At 35.2% G+C, this 17,493-nt stretch overlaps 1 protein-coding gene across 1 annotated transcript; it reads left to right on the forward strand.

Moving 5' to 3' along the window:
* The first annotated feature begins 12,994 nt into the window (after positions 1–12,994).
* On the forward strand, positions 12,995–13,979 carry LOC107951118 (transcription repressor OFP15). The gene has a single exon (XM_016886050.2). The coding sequence runs from the start codon at positions 13,157–13,159 to the stop codon at positions 13,907–13,909; it is 753 nt and encodes a 250-aa protein (XP_016741539.1). The 5' UTR covers positions 12,995–13,156; the 3' UTR covers positions 13,910–13,979.
* The last annotated feature ends 3,514 nt before the right edge of the window (positions 13,980–17,493 follow it).

Below are 17,493 nucleotides of genomic sequence, written 5' to 3' on the forward strand. Positions count from 1 at the left end.
TTACTCTCTTTGATACTAATGTAATTGCTTTGATTGACCCCGGTTCTACTCATTCTTACATATGTGAAACCTTAGCATCCAGTAAGACTTTACCTATTGAGTCTACTGAGTTCGTAATTCGGGTGTCAAATCCCTTGGGTCGTTACGTGCTTGTCGACAAAGTGTGTAAGAAATGTCCCCTAGTAATTCGAGGTTCCTGTTTTCCGGCGGACTTGATGCTTTTGCCGTTTGATGAATTTGATGTTATTCTCGGGTTGGATTGGTTGACCGTGCATGATGCGGTTGTGAATTGCAAAAGCAAGACTATTGATTCGAGGTGCGCAAATAACGAAGTAATCCGAGTTGAGTCTACGGACTTGGATGGGTTGCCAGCTGTAATATCCTCAATGTTGGCCCAGAAATATGTAAGAAAAGGGTGCGAAGCATACCTTGCATATGTACTTGATGACAAAGAATTAGAAAAGAAACCCGAATCTGTGCCGGTGGTTTGTGAATACCCGGATGTTTTTCCTGAAGAATTACCGGGTTTACCACCTATTCGGGAGATAGAGTTTGGTATTGAGCTTGTACCTGGGACTACGCCGATTTCGATAGCTCCGTATCGTATGGCACCAACCGAGTTAAAAGAGTTGAAAGCTTAGTTGCAAGAATTGATGGATAGAGGTTTCGCTCGACCAAGTTTCTCACCTTGGGGTGCACCAGTATTGTTCGTGAAAAAGAAGGACGGAACCATGAGGTTGTGCATTGACTATCGTCAGCTGAATAAAGTGACAATAAAGAACAAATATCCGTTACCGCGTATCGATGATTTGTTCGACCAACTGAAGGGAGCCTCAGTGTTCTCAAAATAGATTTGAGATCGGGCTATTATCAGTTGCGAATTTGAGATTCGGACATACCCAAAACTGCCTTCAGAACGAGATATGGTCACTACGAGTTCTTAGTGATGCCGTTTGGGCTCACTAATGCCCCTGCGGTATTTATGGATTTGATGAATCGGATCTTCAGACCATATTTGGATCGGTTCATAGTTGTGTTCATTGATGACATCTTGGTCTATTCAAGAGATGAGACCGAACATGCTGAGCACCTGAGACTAGTGTTGCAAATTTTGCGGGATAAGCAGTTATATGCTAAGTTCAGTAAGTGTGAGTTCTGGTTAAGAGAGGTTAGCTTCTTGGGTCATGTGGTATCCGCATCGGGTATTTGAGTTGATCCGAGCAAAATTTCAGCCATACTTAACTGGAAGCCTCCAAGAAATATTACCGAAGTTCAGAGCTTCCTGGGGCTCGCCGGTTATTACCGACGATTTGTCAAAGGTTTCTCGATGATAGCCACACCAATGACGAAGCTACTTCAAAAGGATGTTAAGTTCGAATGGACGGAGAAATGTCAGAAAAGTTTCGATCAACTGAAAACTTATTTGACTGAAGCTCCAATTTTAGTGCAACCCGAATCAGGCAAAGAGTTTGTCATTTATAGTGACGCATCCCTACTTGGGTTGGGTTACGTATTGATGCAAGAAGGTCGAGTGGTGGCCTATGCGTCGAGACAATTAAAGCCATATGTGAAAAATTATCCGACCCATGATCTCGAACTAGCTGCCATCGTATTCGCTTTAAAAATATGGCGACATTACTTATTTGGTGAAAAGTGCCATGTATTTTCGGATCACAAAAGTCTCAAATATTTGATTACTCAAAGAGACTTAAATCTGCGACAAAGACGTTGGCTCGAGTTGTTAAAGGATTATGAGCTTGTCATTGACTATAACCCGGGAAAGGCTAATGTGGTTGCAGACGCCTTAAGCCGGAAATCACTGTTTGCTTTACGAGCGATGAATGTACTCTTGTCTGTTCTACCCGACAATGTGTTAGTAGCTGAATTAAAAACCAAACCATTATTGATTCATCAAATTCGTGAAGCTCAGAAAGTCGATGATGAATTGGTTGCAAAACGGGCTGAGTGTGTTCCGAACAAGGAATCGGAGTTTCAAATTGATGATGATGATTGTTTGAGGTTCAGAAGTCGTTTGTGTGTTCCAAGGAATTCGGAACTCATTTCGATGATTCTGAACGAAGCCCATTGTAGCCGAATGTCAATTCACCCGGGGAGTACGAAAATGTACAACGATTTGAAACGTCGGTTTTGGTGGCATGGTATGAAACGAGACATCTCCGACTTTGTTTCGAGATGTTTAATATGTCAACAAGTGAAAGCAGAACATCAAGTGCCTTCAGGATTACTTCAGCCGATCATGATACCCGAGTGGAAATGGGATCGAGTCACAATGGACTTTGTGTCCGGACTGCCATTGTCAGCAAGTAAGAAGGATGCGATTTGGGTTGTTGTTGATAGACTGACTAAGTCGGCTCACTTTATCCCCGTGCATACGGATTTTTCATTGGATAAACTAGCTGAATTGTACGTTTCTCAGATTGTGAGATTACACGGGGTACCTATTTCTATCGTGTCGGATAGAGATCCGAGATTCACCTCACGATTTTGGAAGAAATTGCAAGAAGCTTTGGGTACCAAGCTGCATTTTAGCACTGCTTTTCACCCCCAAACCGATGGTCAATCCGAGCGGATAATTCAGATACTTGAGGATATGTTGAGATGTTGCATCCTCGAGTTCAGTAGTTCATGGGAACGGTATTTACCTTTGATTGAATTCGCTTACAACAATAGTTTTCAATCAAGTATTAAGATGGCACCTTACGAGGCTTTTTACGGTCGTAAATGCCGTACACCATTGTTTTGGACCGAGCTCGGTGAAAGTAAAATTTTCGGAGTTGATTTGATTAAAGATGCCGAACAGAAAGTAAAGGTAATCCGTGAAAGTCTGAAGGCAGCCACAGATCGTCAGAAATCGTATGCGGATTTGAAACGAAAAGACATTGAATATCAGGTGGGAGATAAAGTGTTTCTTAAAGTTTCGCCTTGGAAAAAGGTACTCAGATTTGGCCGTAAGGGCAAGTTGAGTCCGAGATTCATTGGGCCGTACGAAATCTCCGAACGAGTTGGTCCAGTTGCGTATCGATTGATTTTGCCCCCTGAACTTGAAAAGATTCACGGCGTCTTTCATGTTTCGATGCTTCGACGCTATAGATCTGATCCATCGCACATAATTAGCCCATCAGAGGTTGAAATTCAAGCCGATATGAGTTATGAAGAAGAACCGATGCGTATCCTAGCTCGAGAAGTGAAGGAGTTGCGAAACAAAAGGGTTCCGTTAGTAAAGGTGTTATGGCTCAAACACGGGATCGAGGAAGCTACTTGGGAAACCGAGAGCTCGATGAAAGAACGATACCCAAACCTATTTACCGGTAAGATTTTCGGGGACGAAAATTTCTTAAGTGGGGGAGAGTTGTGACAGCCCTAAAGTGACCCTAGTAAGAAAGCGGTTTCGGGACCGCTAAACCGAGTCACCAAATTGTTTGAATATGATATTTATTGTCTAAAATAAATGTGTGAAAATTTTAAGCTTCTATTTAGTAAGTTGCATGTGAATTTAGTCAATAGGACTTATGTGTGACATTTTTGAAATGTGATAGATCAAAACATAAGGACCTATTAGTGCATGTTGAAAAAGGGGGGACTTGCATGTCAATTTTCCCCCCATCTAGTAATGGCCGGCCATGACATTAGGATGGACAAAGGGTGATGGGCAAAACATGTCATAGACATGTTGTGTTGGTGCATCATGGGAGGAAACAATAAAATAATGAGCATGGTAATTAAATAATGAAAGGGAGGAGTGATGAAAAAAAAATGGTCTCATCCATGCCCCCCCTTTGCCGTGAATGGAAGAAAGAAAACAAAGAAAAAAAATGTGTGTTCATCCTTGAACATCCTTGACCGAAATTCAAAAGGAAAGAAAGGAGGAAATGTTGAAGAGGTTCGGCCATGCATGTAACTATGCTAAGGTATGTTTGAGGTTGCTCCATGAGATTCATGTATATTTTAGTAGTTAGCTTGAGTTCTAACTAGCCCATGGTTCAAATCTTTACTATGTCATGGAGATGATATTCGGCTAAGGTGGATTTGTGTTGATATCATTTGCATGCTAAAAGTGAAGCTTTGTAATGGTGCATGTGATGGTGGATTGATGATTCTTGAATCTTCTTTTTAGCATTTTTGAGTGAGACATTAAGTTCTTTGTTTAACCATGACCAAAAATTGAAATGGTATGGTGTTGTGATGTATTCGGCCATGGTAGGAAGTAGAAGGGAAAAATATGGTTGTTGTTAGATGAAGTAGAGTCTAACGAATGAGCACATATGTGCATTAGTTGCTAGATGGAGAAGAATCGGCTAGCAAGTTGTGTGCTAAGGCCGAATATAATTTTTGTATATTAATGAGTAATGCATGTGTTAAATTGATGGAAAGGGAGAGGATGCTTTACTAGTGTATATATGTGTGTATTAGCCAAGTTTTGAACTTGAAACAAAATGGTGTTTAGTCAATACAAGTGACCATACTTGTAGAATGTATTAAGTGTTGCAATCGGCCCCAACATAGACATGTATGTTCGGCCACATGAATAAGTACATAAGTTATGTGTATGTTCGGCCATAGGTAGCCTATTGATGGCTTTAGCTTGACTTAGAAAATTCGGCTAAGGGGAAATATTAGCTAGTATGTTGAATTCGATTCTTGATTTCGTACATATGTGACTCTAATGTCTAATGTATATATGGGCTAAGTACCTTGAGCTTCTCTTTTGATGTTCGAATGAATTGTATTAAATTGCTTGATGTGATTAAAAATGCGTATGACCATTGTGTATTTGAGCTAAAAGGTGGCCATATGACCTATCAAACTCCTTGTCATATTCGGCCATAAGCTAGCAAAATGAGACTTTAATGAGTTAAATTTGTTTGAATTAGCTCAAGAGCTTAGAGGACCACAGTTGGATAAGGGAAAGGAAAAAGTGATCGAATAGCTGTCGAAATCGCTCGACCACATCCGAGGTAAGTTCTTGAGTAATAGAGCTTAAATTATGATTTGATTAGATCATGTTTTAAGAAAATCAAAATCATGCTCTTTGTGTGTGGCTATTGAGCCGAAATTGCAAGAGTGATAAGTGTCTTGTGTTTGAGTTTTGCTAATGAAAATGAAATACGAATGTGTCATGATTTATTGTTAAATGTGCATGGTTATTCGAATGATGTCCGGGCTAAGTCCCGAAGGCTTTGTGCTAAGTGACCATATCCGGACTAAGATCCGAAGGCATTTGTGCGAGTTACTAATTCCGGGCTAAGCCCGAAGGCATTGGTGCGTGTTACTAAATTCGGGTTAAGTCCCGAAGGCATTTGTGCGAGTTACTATAACCGGGCTATGTCCCGAAGGCATTTGAACGAGTAACTATATCCGGTTAAATTCCGAAGGTACGTGATTCGGGAATGAACGATCTTGCTGTAAAATTTTCAGTTAATACGCTTGTAACATCCCAGCATTGAGGTATGTTTCGTATGTGCTTTGAATTAGTTGAGCCCTTACAAATAAGTATTCGCTCAGTTGATAAATGAGCTACCGGCCTTTGGCTAAGTTGATCTTTTGTGTATGAACATAAGGGTTGGTAATGTGAAGTAAGTATGATATTGAAAATTTGTGCATATGAAATTATCCGTTTAGCTACATGAATGCTATACTTTGGTTGTGTCTAAACTCTTTGCTCAAAACTTACTAAGCATTTAATGCTTACTCCGTTTCTTTGATTCTCTGTTTTATAGATTTTGGTTCTTCAGCTATCGGACTCAGGATTTTGAAGTCGAAGTCGCCCACACTATCAAAGCCCTTTTGGTACACTTTTGGTTGAACTCTGAAAATGGCATGTATAGGACTACCCTTTTGTTGTTGGTCATGTACCCTTCGGTTTTGTGTAAATTTGGATAGCCATGCGAAAATGGCTTAAATATACTTTGATCATAGCATTATAATCATTTTGTATGTTGTCCGTCGAGAGGTATGGAAATGTTGGTAACGGTTAGCCATGGGAAGGGTTATTCTTGATCACTTTTGGAATATGTATGACAAACTCTAGTTGATCCATGGAGGATAATGAAATAGGTAAAGTTTACCTTAAAAAAAACAGATGCTGGCAGCAGCAGTGATGTGGATGTAAAAAATCACTAAAAATAGTAGGAATGGAATTAAATAGTGAATAAATTATGTAAACGAACCTTGAGGAATCTATTTTCAGAGGAAAGTAACAAAACGATCATATGGACAGTATGTTAAGAGATATTTGGGTTCTCGTGAGACAGGACCAGAACGGTTTCTGGATTCCCTGTTCCAATTTTGGAAATTCATTATAAATTAACCAGAGATAATTAGGGGTCATGCCATATATGTATAGATTCCTCTTTGAGTCTAGTTTCTATAGAAACAAACGGTATCAGCATTGAAGCCCTGTACAGGGAGATATCCAAGTCGTTATGCGCGAAGGTCAGTGTAGTCGATCCCTGTAACATGGGAGACTTTAACTAATAAACTGTACTAATTGGCCAGACCAAAAATTCTAGAAAAAAATTGTAGATGCATATATGAGTCTAGTTTCAGAGAAAAATCACGAAACTGATTTTCGAGTTGTGAAACTCAAGATATGATTTTTAAGGTGACAGTGATGCAGTTAGCCAGCCTTCCTGGAAAATTTAAAATGGATTGTGCAAAGAAGTGATTTAAGTCTGCAAACCCCTCGTGTCCGACTCCGGCGACGGACTCGGGTACGGGGTGTTACAGACACACCCGTGTCTCAGGCCATGAGGGCATCCGAAATAGGCACATCCGACCGTGTCCCAGCCCGTGCATGTGCCCATGTAATTCACTGACTTAGGTCACACGGCCAAACCACACGCCTATATGTTAGGTCGTGTACCGTTCGAAATAACTTTACACGCCCGTGTGCCAAGCCATGTGCTAGGCCGTGTAATAGCCTAACTTACAACTCTTTAAAAGCTACAGGGGACACATGGTCGTGTCACCTAGCCGTGTATCACACATGGCTGAGACACATACCCGTATCTCTACCTGTGTGGGCAAAAATAGGCCATTCTACAAGTCATTTTTCTCACCCAATTTGGAATATACCTATACTTAACATTGCACATACTTATAAGCTATAACAAGGCATCCAAATCAAGCATAAACAAGTCATATACACATGGTACAATATCATGCAACCAATATTCCCTTAGGAACCTCCAATGACAACATTAAAACATATACAAACATGTACTCTATTTGGCCAAACATTCAACTCACTGCTAAGCATATTTGCATCAATTCATGCATTTAGTTTACATACCAAACTTCTTAATTGGTACCAAATATGCCATTCCAAACTAGCACCAAGTCACCATAAATTCATCATATCACATTACAAGCCACACATCAACCATGTCAATGCTAATCATATAAATACCAAAATATGCCAAACACAAGCCAAATCAATTGGCCATATATTGAACAAAACATATAGGCCAATATTAACCAAAATACCTATACATGTTATTATAACGAAATTAAACAACAGAATGTACCAAAAGAGCCGATGGATAGTGTGATATAGCTCTGACAAGTTTCCAACCCGAACAAGCTTTTGATTCACTATAAAACACATAAAATAGCACAGAGTAAGCATTTAAGCTTAGTAAGTTCATATAAAATATAATTTAACTTTCCATGAGTCATATAATAGGTAAGTAAACAAGCATATCTCAATACAAGTTGGCTAAATGCCTAAGCACATATACACCAACCATGTTAGCCATGTAATTACATATATAAGCCAATAAACATAGATGAACATAACCATTGATCAAGTTCCATATACATGTATCATCCATTTCATTTTTCCATATATCATATAACCATATTTTTCATGTAAAATCATATGTGATCTTATAATAGTCGTATCGAACTCTAACCATATCGTATCAGAATACTGCCCACTGAACTGTTTAGAATGTCGTTGGATTCCCAGGATAGCTCACACATAGCATGCTAGCTCAATAACTGTAATTTGTCAATTCATGTACATGTATGCTCATATGAGTTGTGAATCATTATGCTCACTTAAGCTGTAAATTAGTATACTCTTACGAGTTATAAATCGGTATGCCCACATGACCTATGGTTTGAAATATAACTAGATGATGTTGCTCACACGAGCTGTGGAGTATTCGCAACACATGAAGGACCTTAGCCATCGGTAGGACGTTTAGGACCAATACTCAAACCATGTAAACCCTAATGACATGCCATTTGTATCCTACAGATTCCTAAGGTTCAAACGGGACTCGGTATTTGTCGAACATCATTGAATATGCAACCATTTATATTTATAACAATTCATAATTCATAAATAATTTAATATAAAATATATAAACACAATTTAATCACACGAACTTACCTCGACGAGTATACGTAGATATAGAGACGATTAATCCGAGACTCTCTTCTTGCCCTGATCTAAAATCATACGAGGTTTGTCTTCAACTATACAGATAAGTTTAATTCAATTTAATATATAATCCATTCAATTTAGCACAAAATCATATTTTGGAAAAATTACCATTTTACCTCTATACTTTTAATTTCTTTGAAATTTAATCCCTAGCTCATAAAAATGGAAATTTATGAAACTCCACCATAACCCACTATGTCTAAATTTTAATTAGGTCCCAAGCATATTTCATTTATTTCACAATTTCACCATGTAATATTTTCTATTTTTCAATTTAGTCCCTATTTGACAATTTTACCAAAAAATCCCTTTACAAAAGTTGTTTATCTAACAATAACCATCCATTTTCTAACATCAAACTTCAAGAATCATGTACATACATCAATGGAAAAACCCTAATAGTTTAACAGTCTCATAAATTAATCCCCGAGCTAGCTAGATTAAGTTATAACGAACTGAAAACATAGAAATCAATAAAAACAGGGCAAAAATGCATACCTAATAGGCTAGAATGAGATTGTCGAAACTTCAAGCTCAACAATGGCTTTCTAAAGCCCTAATTTTGGTTGAAAAAAGCTTAAAGATGATAACTTGGCTTTTATTTTAATTAATTTTGTCTTTATTTACCAAATTACATAATTAACCTTTAAAAACATTAAAAATTACACAAAATGCCAAGCCATCATAATCCACTATCTTATGGTCTAATTACCATATAAGGACTTCTATTTTAAAGTTTTATAGCTACCTAATACTTTTAGCTACTACAACTCAACTTTTACACTTTACACGATTTAGTTCTTTTTATCAAATTAAGCACGTAAACGGTAAAATTTCTTAACGAATTTTTTATGCGGTACTAATATGATGCTCTATGGAATAAAATAATAATAAAATAAATTTTGAATTTGAATTTGTGGTCCTAAAACTACTATTTCAACTTCATTGAAAACGAGCTGTTACAGATTGTTTTCTGAATCTGTTGAGGTGTAAAGAAGAAGGGATTGATAATATTATGAAGGGTGAATTAGGTTATTGAAAAAGGTATTGTATGCCCAGTTTATTGAGTTATTATGTTAGTTACATTTTAATGAGGTAGTTCGGAAGGGATGGACCAAAACTTTTAAAAAATATTGGATTTCCAATTATAGCTGTAAACCATTTATAAAGGAAATCTTGAAAGTTTGAAGCACGTGTCAGGTTCTGATAAGGGCTTAGGCTATTTATATAGATATTCAAGTTAGAAAATGGAGAGTTTTTCTTTTTCCTTCCTCAAGAAATATTGTTACCTAAATATTAAAGAACTTACAATTGGAGTTGTAGATTTTGATCTTCACCAGTGATTACTCTATGTCAAGGTAATATTTAGGACTCTACCTGTTATATTGCGAAAGAGTAAGTTTGTTAGATCTGGTAAATCAGTAAGAAGAAAATATAAGGCCTTGATTGGGATTTTTAATGTTAGAAATGATGAGAAAAGGGGTAGATGAATAGATCTTGATGGGTTCCATGTTTTGTAGCAGTAGTTGTTGTTGATTTACACAATGGAAGTCTGGATCTAGTGTTTTGGACTATAGTAGGTGAGAATCAAGTGAGTCTCTATAGTGACTCTTGCATGTATACTATTTATATGATATATTTTTGTGGTAATTGATTGACCTATGAAATAGAAACCTGAAATGTACGGGCTAATTCTTTGTTAGGGTTTGCATGTATAGTTTGTATGAATCTGACAAATTAAGTATGTAAAGTTTTATTATGGTTGTATGGCACATCTGAAATGCATGCAATGAAGTGTATGATTAGTGACTTAAAGTGTTGAGTCTTAAGCGATGTTAATGCATGAAGAGTCTGTCAACTAAGTTTATGTTTGATTGTCACAGTGGAGTTTAAAGGAGTCCATCGATACTAAAAACACGATCTCTAATATGAATTTTGAAGGAAAAGTCCATGGCCATGGCACCTTTCAAAAGGAACTAAAGGACAGTGATTACCAATGGGGTTCTCTACGTGCCCCAGGACAATGATGGGCAAACCTCACATAATTTAAGTTTAGGCAAATCCTTATTGTAAACATGTTAGGAAATGAAGCCTTTGTGGCAAATCATGAAATGAAAGCCTCTGTGGTGAAGTATGAAAATAATAACCTTTGTGGCAAAGTAAGAAAAGAAAAGCCTTTGTGGCAAAGTATGAAAAGATCAGCCTCTATGGCGATATTTGAAAGGGATGCCCTTGTGGCTCACACTAATAGAACTATTTCATGGAGAACTTTGGAGGGAAACGCTCTCGGCATGTAACGATAAGACTCTCAATGGCGTACTGTAAAAAATTTCCTTTGTGGCAGATTTTGTATTAATTTGTTTTAGCACATTCAGTATGGTTCATAAGTTGTGATCAGTAAGATCATTAAGGCACAATGTCTCTATAGACTACATTAAGGTATTATACAAGACTATAAGTCGATTGTGAATAATGAAAAATTGAAGAAATTTAGAAAACTGTATTCTGAACAAGGAATTCAAAATTTATATTCGAATGGGGGGTAACTGCTATCTGGGTACATGATGATTCAAAATTTGTGATGAAATGATGGTTGGGAGTTATGTGTGCAAGAGTAATGGTGTTTGAATGGTATGAACCTCAGGTAAGGAAATGAGTAAAGATTAATGAAAGTTCATATTAAAGAGTGTAACTAGTGTATCAAAGGTATTGAGGGGGAGAAATGAGTTCTGAGCGAGGTATGGTATCTGACGTGTAAGCGAGAATAGAAATTGAGGGAATATTCTTCAGTGATTAAGTTGAAGGTTCAGAACAATGAGATCATCTAAATAAATTATACGTTGAATTATGCAAAAATGTCACAGGTAATGATGTTTTTTTCACCAAGTTCTTATGAACTTGCCTGGGTGTGTATTTTGTTACAGGTGAGTTCATATGAGTCTGCGCTAGAAGGGACGATGCTAGGACTAAGTCCGTGTTTGTATTCATATAAGTAGACAAAGTTTGTATCTGTATTTGTTTGTAATGTCCAAGATCTAGATCTGACAAATCAGATTGGGTTTAGGGTGTTACAATTTTAATATTTATTTTTTATTTCATGTTGTTTCAAGTTGTTTTTAATGTTTATAATTAATAAATATATTGTTTTCAAGTTTCTTATTTTTAATTCATCTTTTTAATTAATAACTCTTTATTTATAAAATTAAATTATTATTGCAAATATCATTATTATTAGTAAATATAGTTTTTATATATGTAATATTTATTTTTCAATTCATATCATGAGTGTAGTAAATTTACATATTATATATTTTTGTATGTGTATTTGAAATATTTCACATAAAAAATATTTGAAATATCATACCCACTATATAGATGAAAAACAATGATATTTGAAATATTTTAGATATTTGAAAAAATAATGATATTTTAAATAATTATTTGATTATATAATATTAGAAATAACCATACCCCACAATATAGGTTAAGAAAATAAATATTTGACACATAAATATTATATTTAAAGAAAAATATATTTAAAAAATTAGTTGATGGTTTTAAAAATAATTACATATTTATTATTTGATTTTATAAATAAAAGAGTTATTAATTAAAAATAAAAACTTGAAAACAATATATTTATTAATTATAAAAATTAATTAAAAAAGTTTGAAACAACATGAAATAAAAAAGTACAGATTAAAATCTTTATAAGAGGAATCAAACTTAAGACGTAAAGATGAAATTACAATTATTTAACCATCAAACTAAAAGAATTAATATATCAAAAATATTAATTAAAAAACACAAAAAGCTTAGAACAACATGAAATAAAAAATATAAATTTGAGTAGGAGAGGAATTGAACCCGAGACTCAAGTACAAAATCATTAACATTTGATCATCTAACCAACAAACCTAATTATTAATTTTAATAAAAATGCATCTTGTTGGACAAATTTTCAACTGACATGGTTGAAAGCATGCTCTATAAGACGCGTTTTCTTTTCTTCCTCCAAAAATAATATATTGATAAATTTCAAATATTTTAGCATACTTCCTCAAATTAGGTTTTTTTGGGCATATACATATAAATTAACCACTGTTATATCTGTCTCAATTTGTTTTTGAACGAATATATATCTAAATTGTTCTCTTTGAGAATGAGGATGAAAAAAAAATCTTAACGATGCTCTTCTTTACCTTCTTAAGATAAATAATTTTTTAAAAAAAAGTCACCTCTGCTTAAATATAAATTCTTCAACAGTTAATTTTAATGTTTTTAAAAGAATCAAATGGCATATGAACAGTAAATTATAATAAGTGGCAGTAAATAAATGAAAATATTAACAAAACTGAAATATAAAGTTATTAGTGTTACTGTATTCAATGTACAACATTAAATTATAGATGGTAATAAATGAGTTGAACTGAAGCCACAATAAATATTAAAGCTGATATAATAAATTTATTAGTCAAAGGAAAAAGAGTAATACCCCACCAATCTCCCCAAACCCCCCCCCCTCTTCTGCAACTCAATTTGATTTAAATCAACTCCTATTTACTCCTTCAATTAAAATCTGAGTCGGATTCACCGATTAATTCCCACACATTTCAATTCACATCATATTTTCTACTCTACACTTGCAACACACACTGCATCTTCATCAACAAAAGTAAGCTCATGGGGAAGAAGATGAAGCTTCCTTTTCTCTCCAACAACAACAGCGTACAAGCAGCGTCCTCATGGTCATGGCCTTCCTGTCAGCAGCAGCCCAGAACCCTCTCTTTCAGAGCAGATGTAAGTGCAACAACACCCCAATCTGGGTTCTCCACCTCTTCTGAATCCCCATCCTGTGGCTGTGGATATGAATATGGAGGTGATCCTGTTGAGACTGTCGTTAAAGGTTTAAGGTCTGACAGACTGTTTTTCGAGCCTGGAGAGAGTAGTTCGATCCTTGAAGTAACAAAGCCCACGAGTGATGATGATGATGATGATGGGTTACCTTTTAAAGGGAGCGAAGTGTTGTCCATGGAGTCTCGAGATCCGTTTGTTGATTTCAGCAAGTGTATGGAAGAAATGGTGGAAGATCAGGGTTTGAAAGATTGGGAAGGTCTTGAAAAGCTTCTGTGTTGGTATTTGAAAGCCAATGGCAAAGGCAACCATGGGTACATCGTCGCTGCCTTCGTTGACTTGCTTGTAAAACTTGCCATTTCTTCTACTGATAATTGTATTCCTTCTTGTTCTAATCGCTCTCATTCTCCTTCTTCCCCTTTATCTTTCTACACTTCTTCTTCGTCATCTTCTTCGTGTTCAAACTCTGATGATAATTCTTCAACGACGACCCCTTGTGTGTCTTCCTTATCAGATCTGAAGGAGATCATTGAGGAGGCTAATAAAAAAGATGTTTCTTCATCTTCATCACTTGATGTTTGATTCAATATTGAAATATTGGTGTATGTATAAATCACTAATTTTCCGAAATAATAGTGAACTTTTTCCCTTTTTTCCCCCCTTACTTTCTGGGTTGCCAAACACGTCCAGTGTTTAGACATTTGCACATGTCAACATGTTGCACTGTCTTCTGCAATTAATGAAAGATAGAAGCCTTCTTCTCAAAAGAAAGAAACAAAGAAGGATAGAAGCTTGAGAGTACTGGGATATTTCCATGCAGTTTCACTCCAAAGCTTGCTGTTTCCAATTTGAAGAAAAAAAAAACTTTAGTTTAATGAAAATAAAATAGTAATTATTTTATTTCACATCAGGCAAATTTTAAATTAGCGTAAATCTGATTTTTTTTTTACTATTTATTATTATCTTAGGTAAAAGACACTCAACTATTCAGACTTAGGGCAAAATATACTAGAATATTATGAGAAAATATTTGATAGTTTAGGGTCCGCATTCAGTTGATTGGGATTTTTTTATTTTAAAAATTAAATAAATTGAATTAATTATTTAAATTGAATTAATTTAGGAACAAAGTCAAATAAATTAAATTGAAAACTTTTGATTTTTTTAATTAGAAAAAAATCTAATTGAGGTAGTTATAATTTTATTTTTTTTAATTTTTCATATAATTGTTTTCTTATTCAATTTGCTATATCGTATCACTTTAAATTTTAATTTTATTTCAAATTCATTAGAAAATTATTAAAAGTTAAATCAAACAATATTTAATGAACTCAAAAAATATTATTTTCTTACATGGCCGACATGTCATTTCTTTGATATATACTATTGCTACCTATATAAATATTAAAAGATAAAAGTTAAAATGAACATCATAAAAAATTAAATTATCAAATTGGATTTTAAATATTAATAGACATTTGGCTTAATGGGTTTGGGTTTTAAGAGTAATAAATTTTGTTGAGTATTTGAGTTTAAGGTTTAAAATTGAGCATGTTATATAAATAGGTTATGGCCTTAAGAGGTTTATTCAATTTAAAATATCAAAATTGAAAATTGATCGAATAAATTAATTAAAACAAACATGAAAAATGATTAATCGAAAACGGAATAAGTTGAAAAGATTCAGTTTTTCGATTCGGTTTACTTCTTTTTTTACATACCTCTATTTAATACACTATCAATGGAGTTTTTAAATTCTACAAGTATAATTAGAGGATTAACAAGTTTCGTATAAGGTATAATAAATATTAAAAAATAAGAGATACATAATATTTTTTAAGGATGTGAAATAATAATAAAAACTATAGTGCCAATAAATCAAATACTAACCCAAATATCATTTATTTATCTCTAGCATTGAAAAAAATCTTAAACTCAATCTATATTTATATATCAAACAAATTTTAAATTAAAATACAATTATACTTCTATCATTTTTTATTTATGTATTTTTTATATTTTTCTATTTTTAATTAAATAATAAAAAATTAATTACATATTAAAGTAATATAAATAAAAAATATTATGCTTATCTAAAAAATTATATTTAACTCTGTTGAACAAATTTTATCTCGTATCCCATTAAAGGGAACATTCAAATATTTATACATATCATCACTGTTCATGATTTAACTCCACTATTCATGAACTCGACACCACTATTCATAAGACTGACACTCTAACTGTACTTCGGGCATGCCGGACACGTGTATCGTTCTGGGTTGCCTGCCAAACTTCATGGTCCCCTACACCTGAGCTCCTTAGGTATGGCGAACTGAGTCCGCGAACTCTCCTTGGCTCGCGTGAGCTGATAGGATGAGCTTCCCCTGTTGTCCTTTCATTGTTCGCCTTGCGCATGTCCACCTGGTGGGGCCTATTGAGGTTGCGAGTAGGCGACCCAAATCTCATCTTGGTAATTTCCATCCAAATTTAAAACTTTTCACATACATTTCTATTGTCCCTAAAACGAGGCTACAAGGCCCAAATCATGCATTGGAGGTGGTTCAGGACTAAACCGAGAACTTTAGAAAATTCTACAACACTTAAAATTTTTTTCATCAAAATAGGGTCACACGCTTGTGTGGCTTTGGAACACACCCGTGTGGGTAGGCCATGTGGTCATACACACCCGTGTCCCTAACCCGTGTAACTCACTGTTTTTGACGTCATGCACCAAAGAAAGTCACACGGCCAAGTCACACGCCTGTATTCTAGGCCATGTGGCGAATTTAATTTTCGAAATTTTTATAAAATAGGTGCAGACTTTACATGCCCTGGACATACACTCATGTCCCTAGGCCGTGTCCTTCACACGACTGAGAAACATGGCCGTGTCTTTGCCTGTATGGACAAAAATATGGCTATTTACCAAGCCATTTTACCACCCTTACTTGCACCAACTTACATAACAACAAGCAACACCAATCCAAGCATATACATACAACCAAATCAGCCACAAACAAGATAATTTGCACGTGCTAACATCTATCATACATGAACATCACATACTTTCTTCTTCCATTTATGCCAATTTCATCTTCATGATAAGCATTGTTACATAAACATACCACTGACCAATAAGAATAATATTAGCCAACTTCCAATGGCCATAGACAAAATGAATCATTAACTATTACAATGCCGACGCATTTGACTAACCAATATGACATGTAACAAAATGACCAAATCCCTATACATGACATACTCAAAATATTGAAACCAAGTATACCCAAAAAAATTGTTTGATAGTGTGAATCGAGCTCCGACGTTCCTTGATCCCCGAGCTAGCTTAGCGACACTATAAGGAATGGAAAGAAAAGGGGAGTAAGCTTTAAAGCTTAGTAAGTTAGCATGCAAATAATAAGCAACATAAATCATACATTAATCATATAACTACTCAACATAAGTTAACATAATTATCATCATGTATCTTAGGCTTAACTTACCCATTATCATTCTTACCAAGAGTTCATCTCATACTAAAGTCCATACTCATGAGTTTTACATACATACCTGTACCAACTCATAACATAGTTGCATACTTTGTCATCTTTGACATACTGTAACACCCTTTACTCGTGTCTGATGCCGGAACAGGGTATGAGGCATTACTAGACTTAATAGTTGACAACATGAAAAAACCAGGCTAAAAAATTTCTTTTAATTCAAAAATTTTCATAGACATGCATAATGTCCCACATACAGGCCTACGAAGCCCTAAACCTACATTGAAGGTAGTTAGGGACTGAATTAAGAACCTTAGAAAGTTTTGGGAAAACTCAAAAAAATTATTTCCATGAAACAGGGTCACACGCCTGTGTAGACATAGGGACACGCCGGTGTCCTCAGGCCGTGTAACTCTCTATTTATGGTGTCAGCATGCAAATCGTACCACACGGCCAGGCCACAAGCTAGTGTCTCCAGGCTGTGTCCCCCACATGGTTGAGACACACGACCGTGTCTTAGCTTGTGTAGTCAACACTTAAGCTATTTCCCAAGCCTTCATGTTACCCATAAATCCTTACAACCTTATACATATTAAAACCACAATTCATGGCATCATTTTAGTGATTAAACACTCTTTATTAAGACATATTCATAACATT

The sequence above is a fragment of the Gossypium hirsutum genome, chromosome A04, assembly GCF_007990345.1.
Source record: "Gossypium hirsutum isolate 1008001.06 chromosome A04, Gossypium_hirsutum_v2.1, whole genome shotgun sequence".
Lineage (NCBI taxonomy): Eukaryota > Viridiplantae > Streptophyta > Magnoliopsida > Malvales > Malvaceae > Gossypium > Gossypium hirsutum.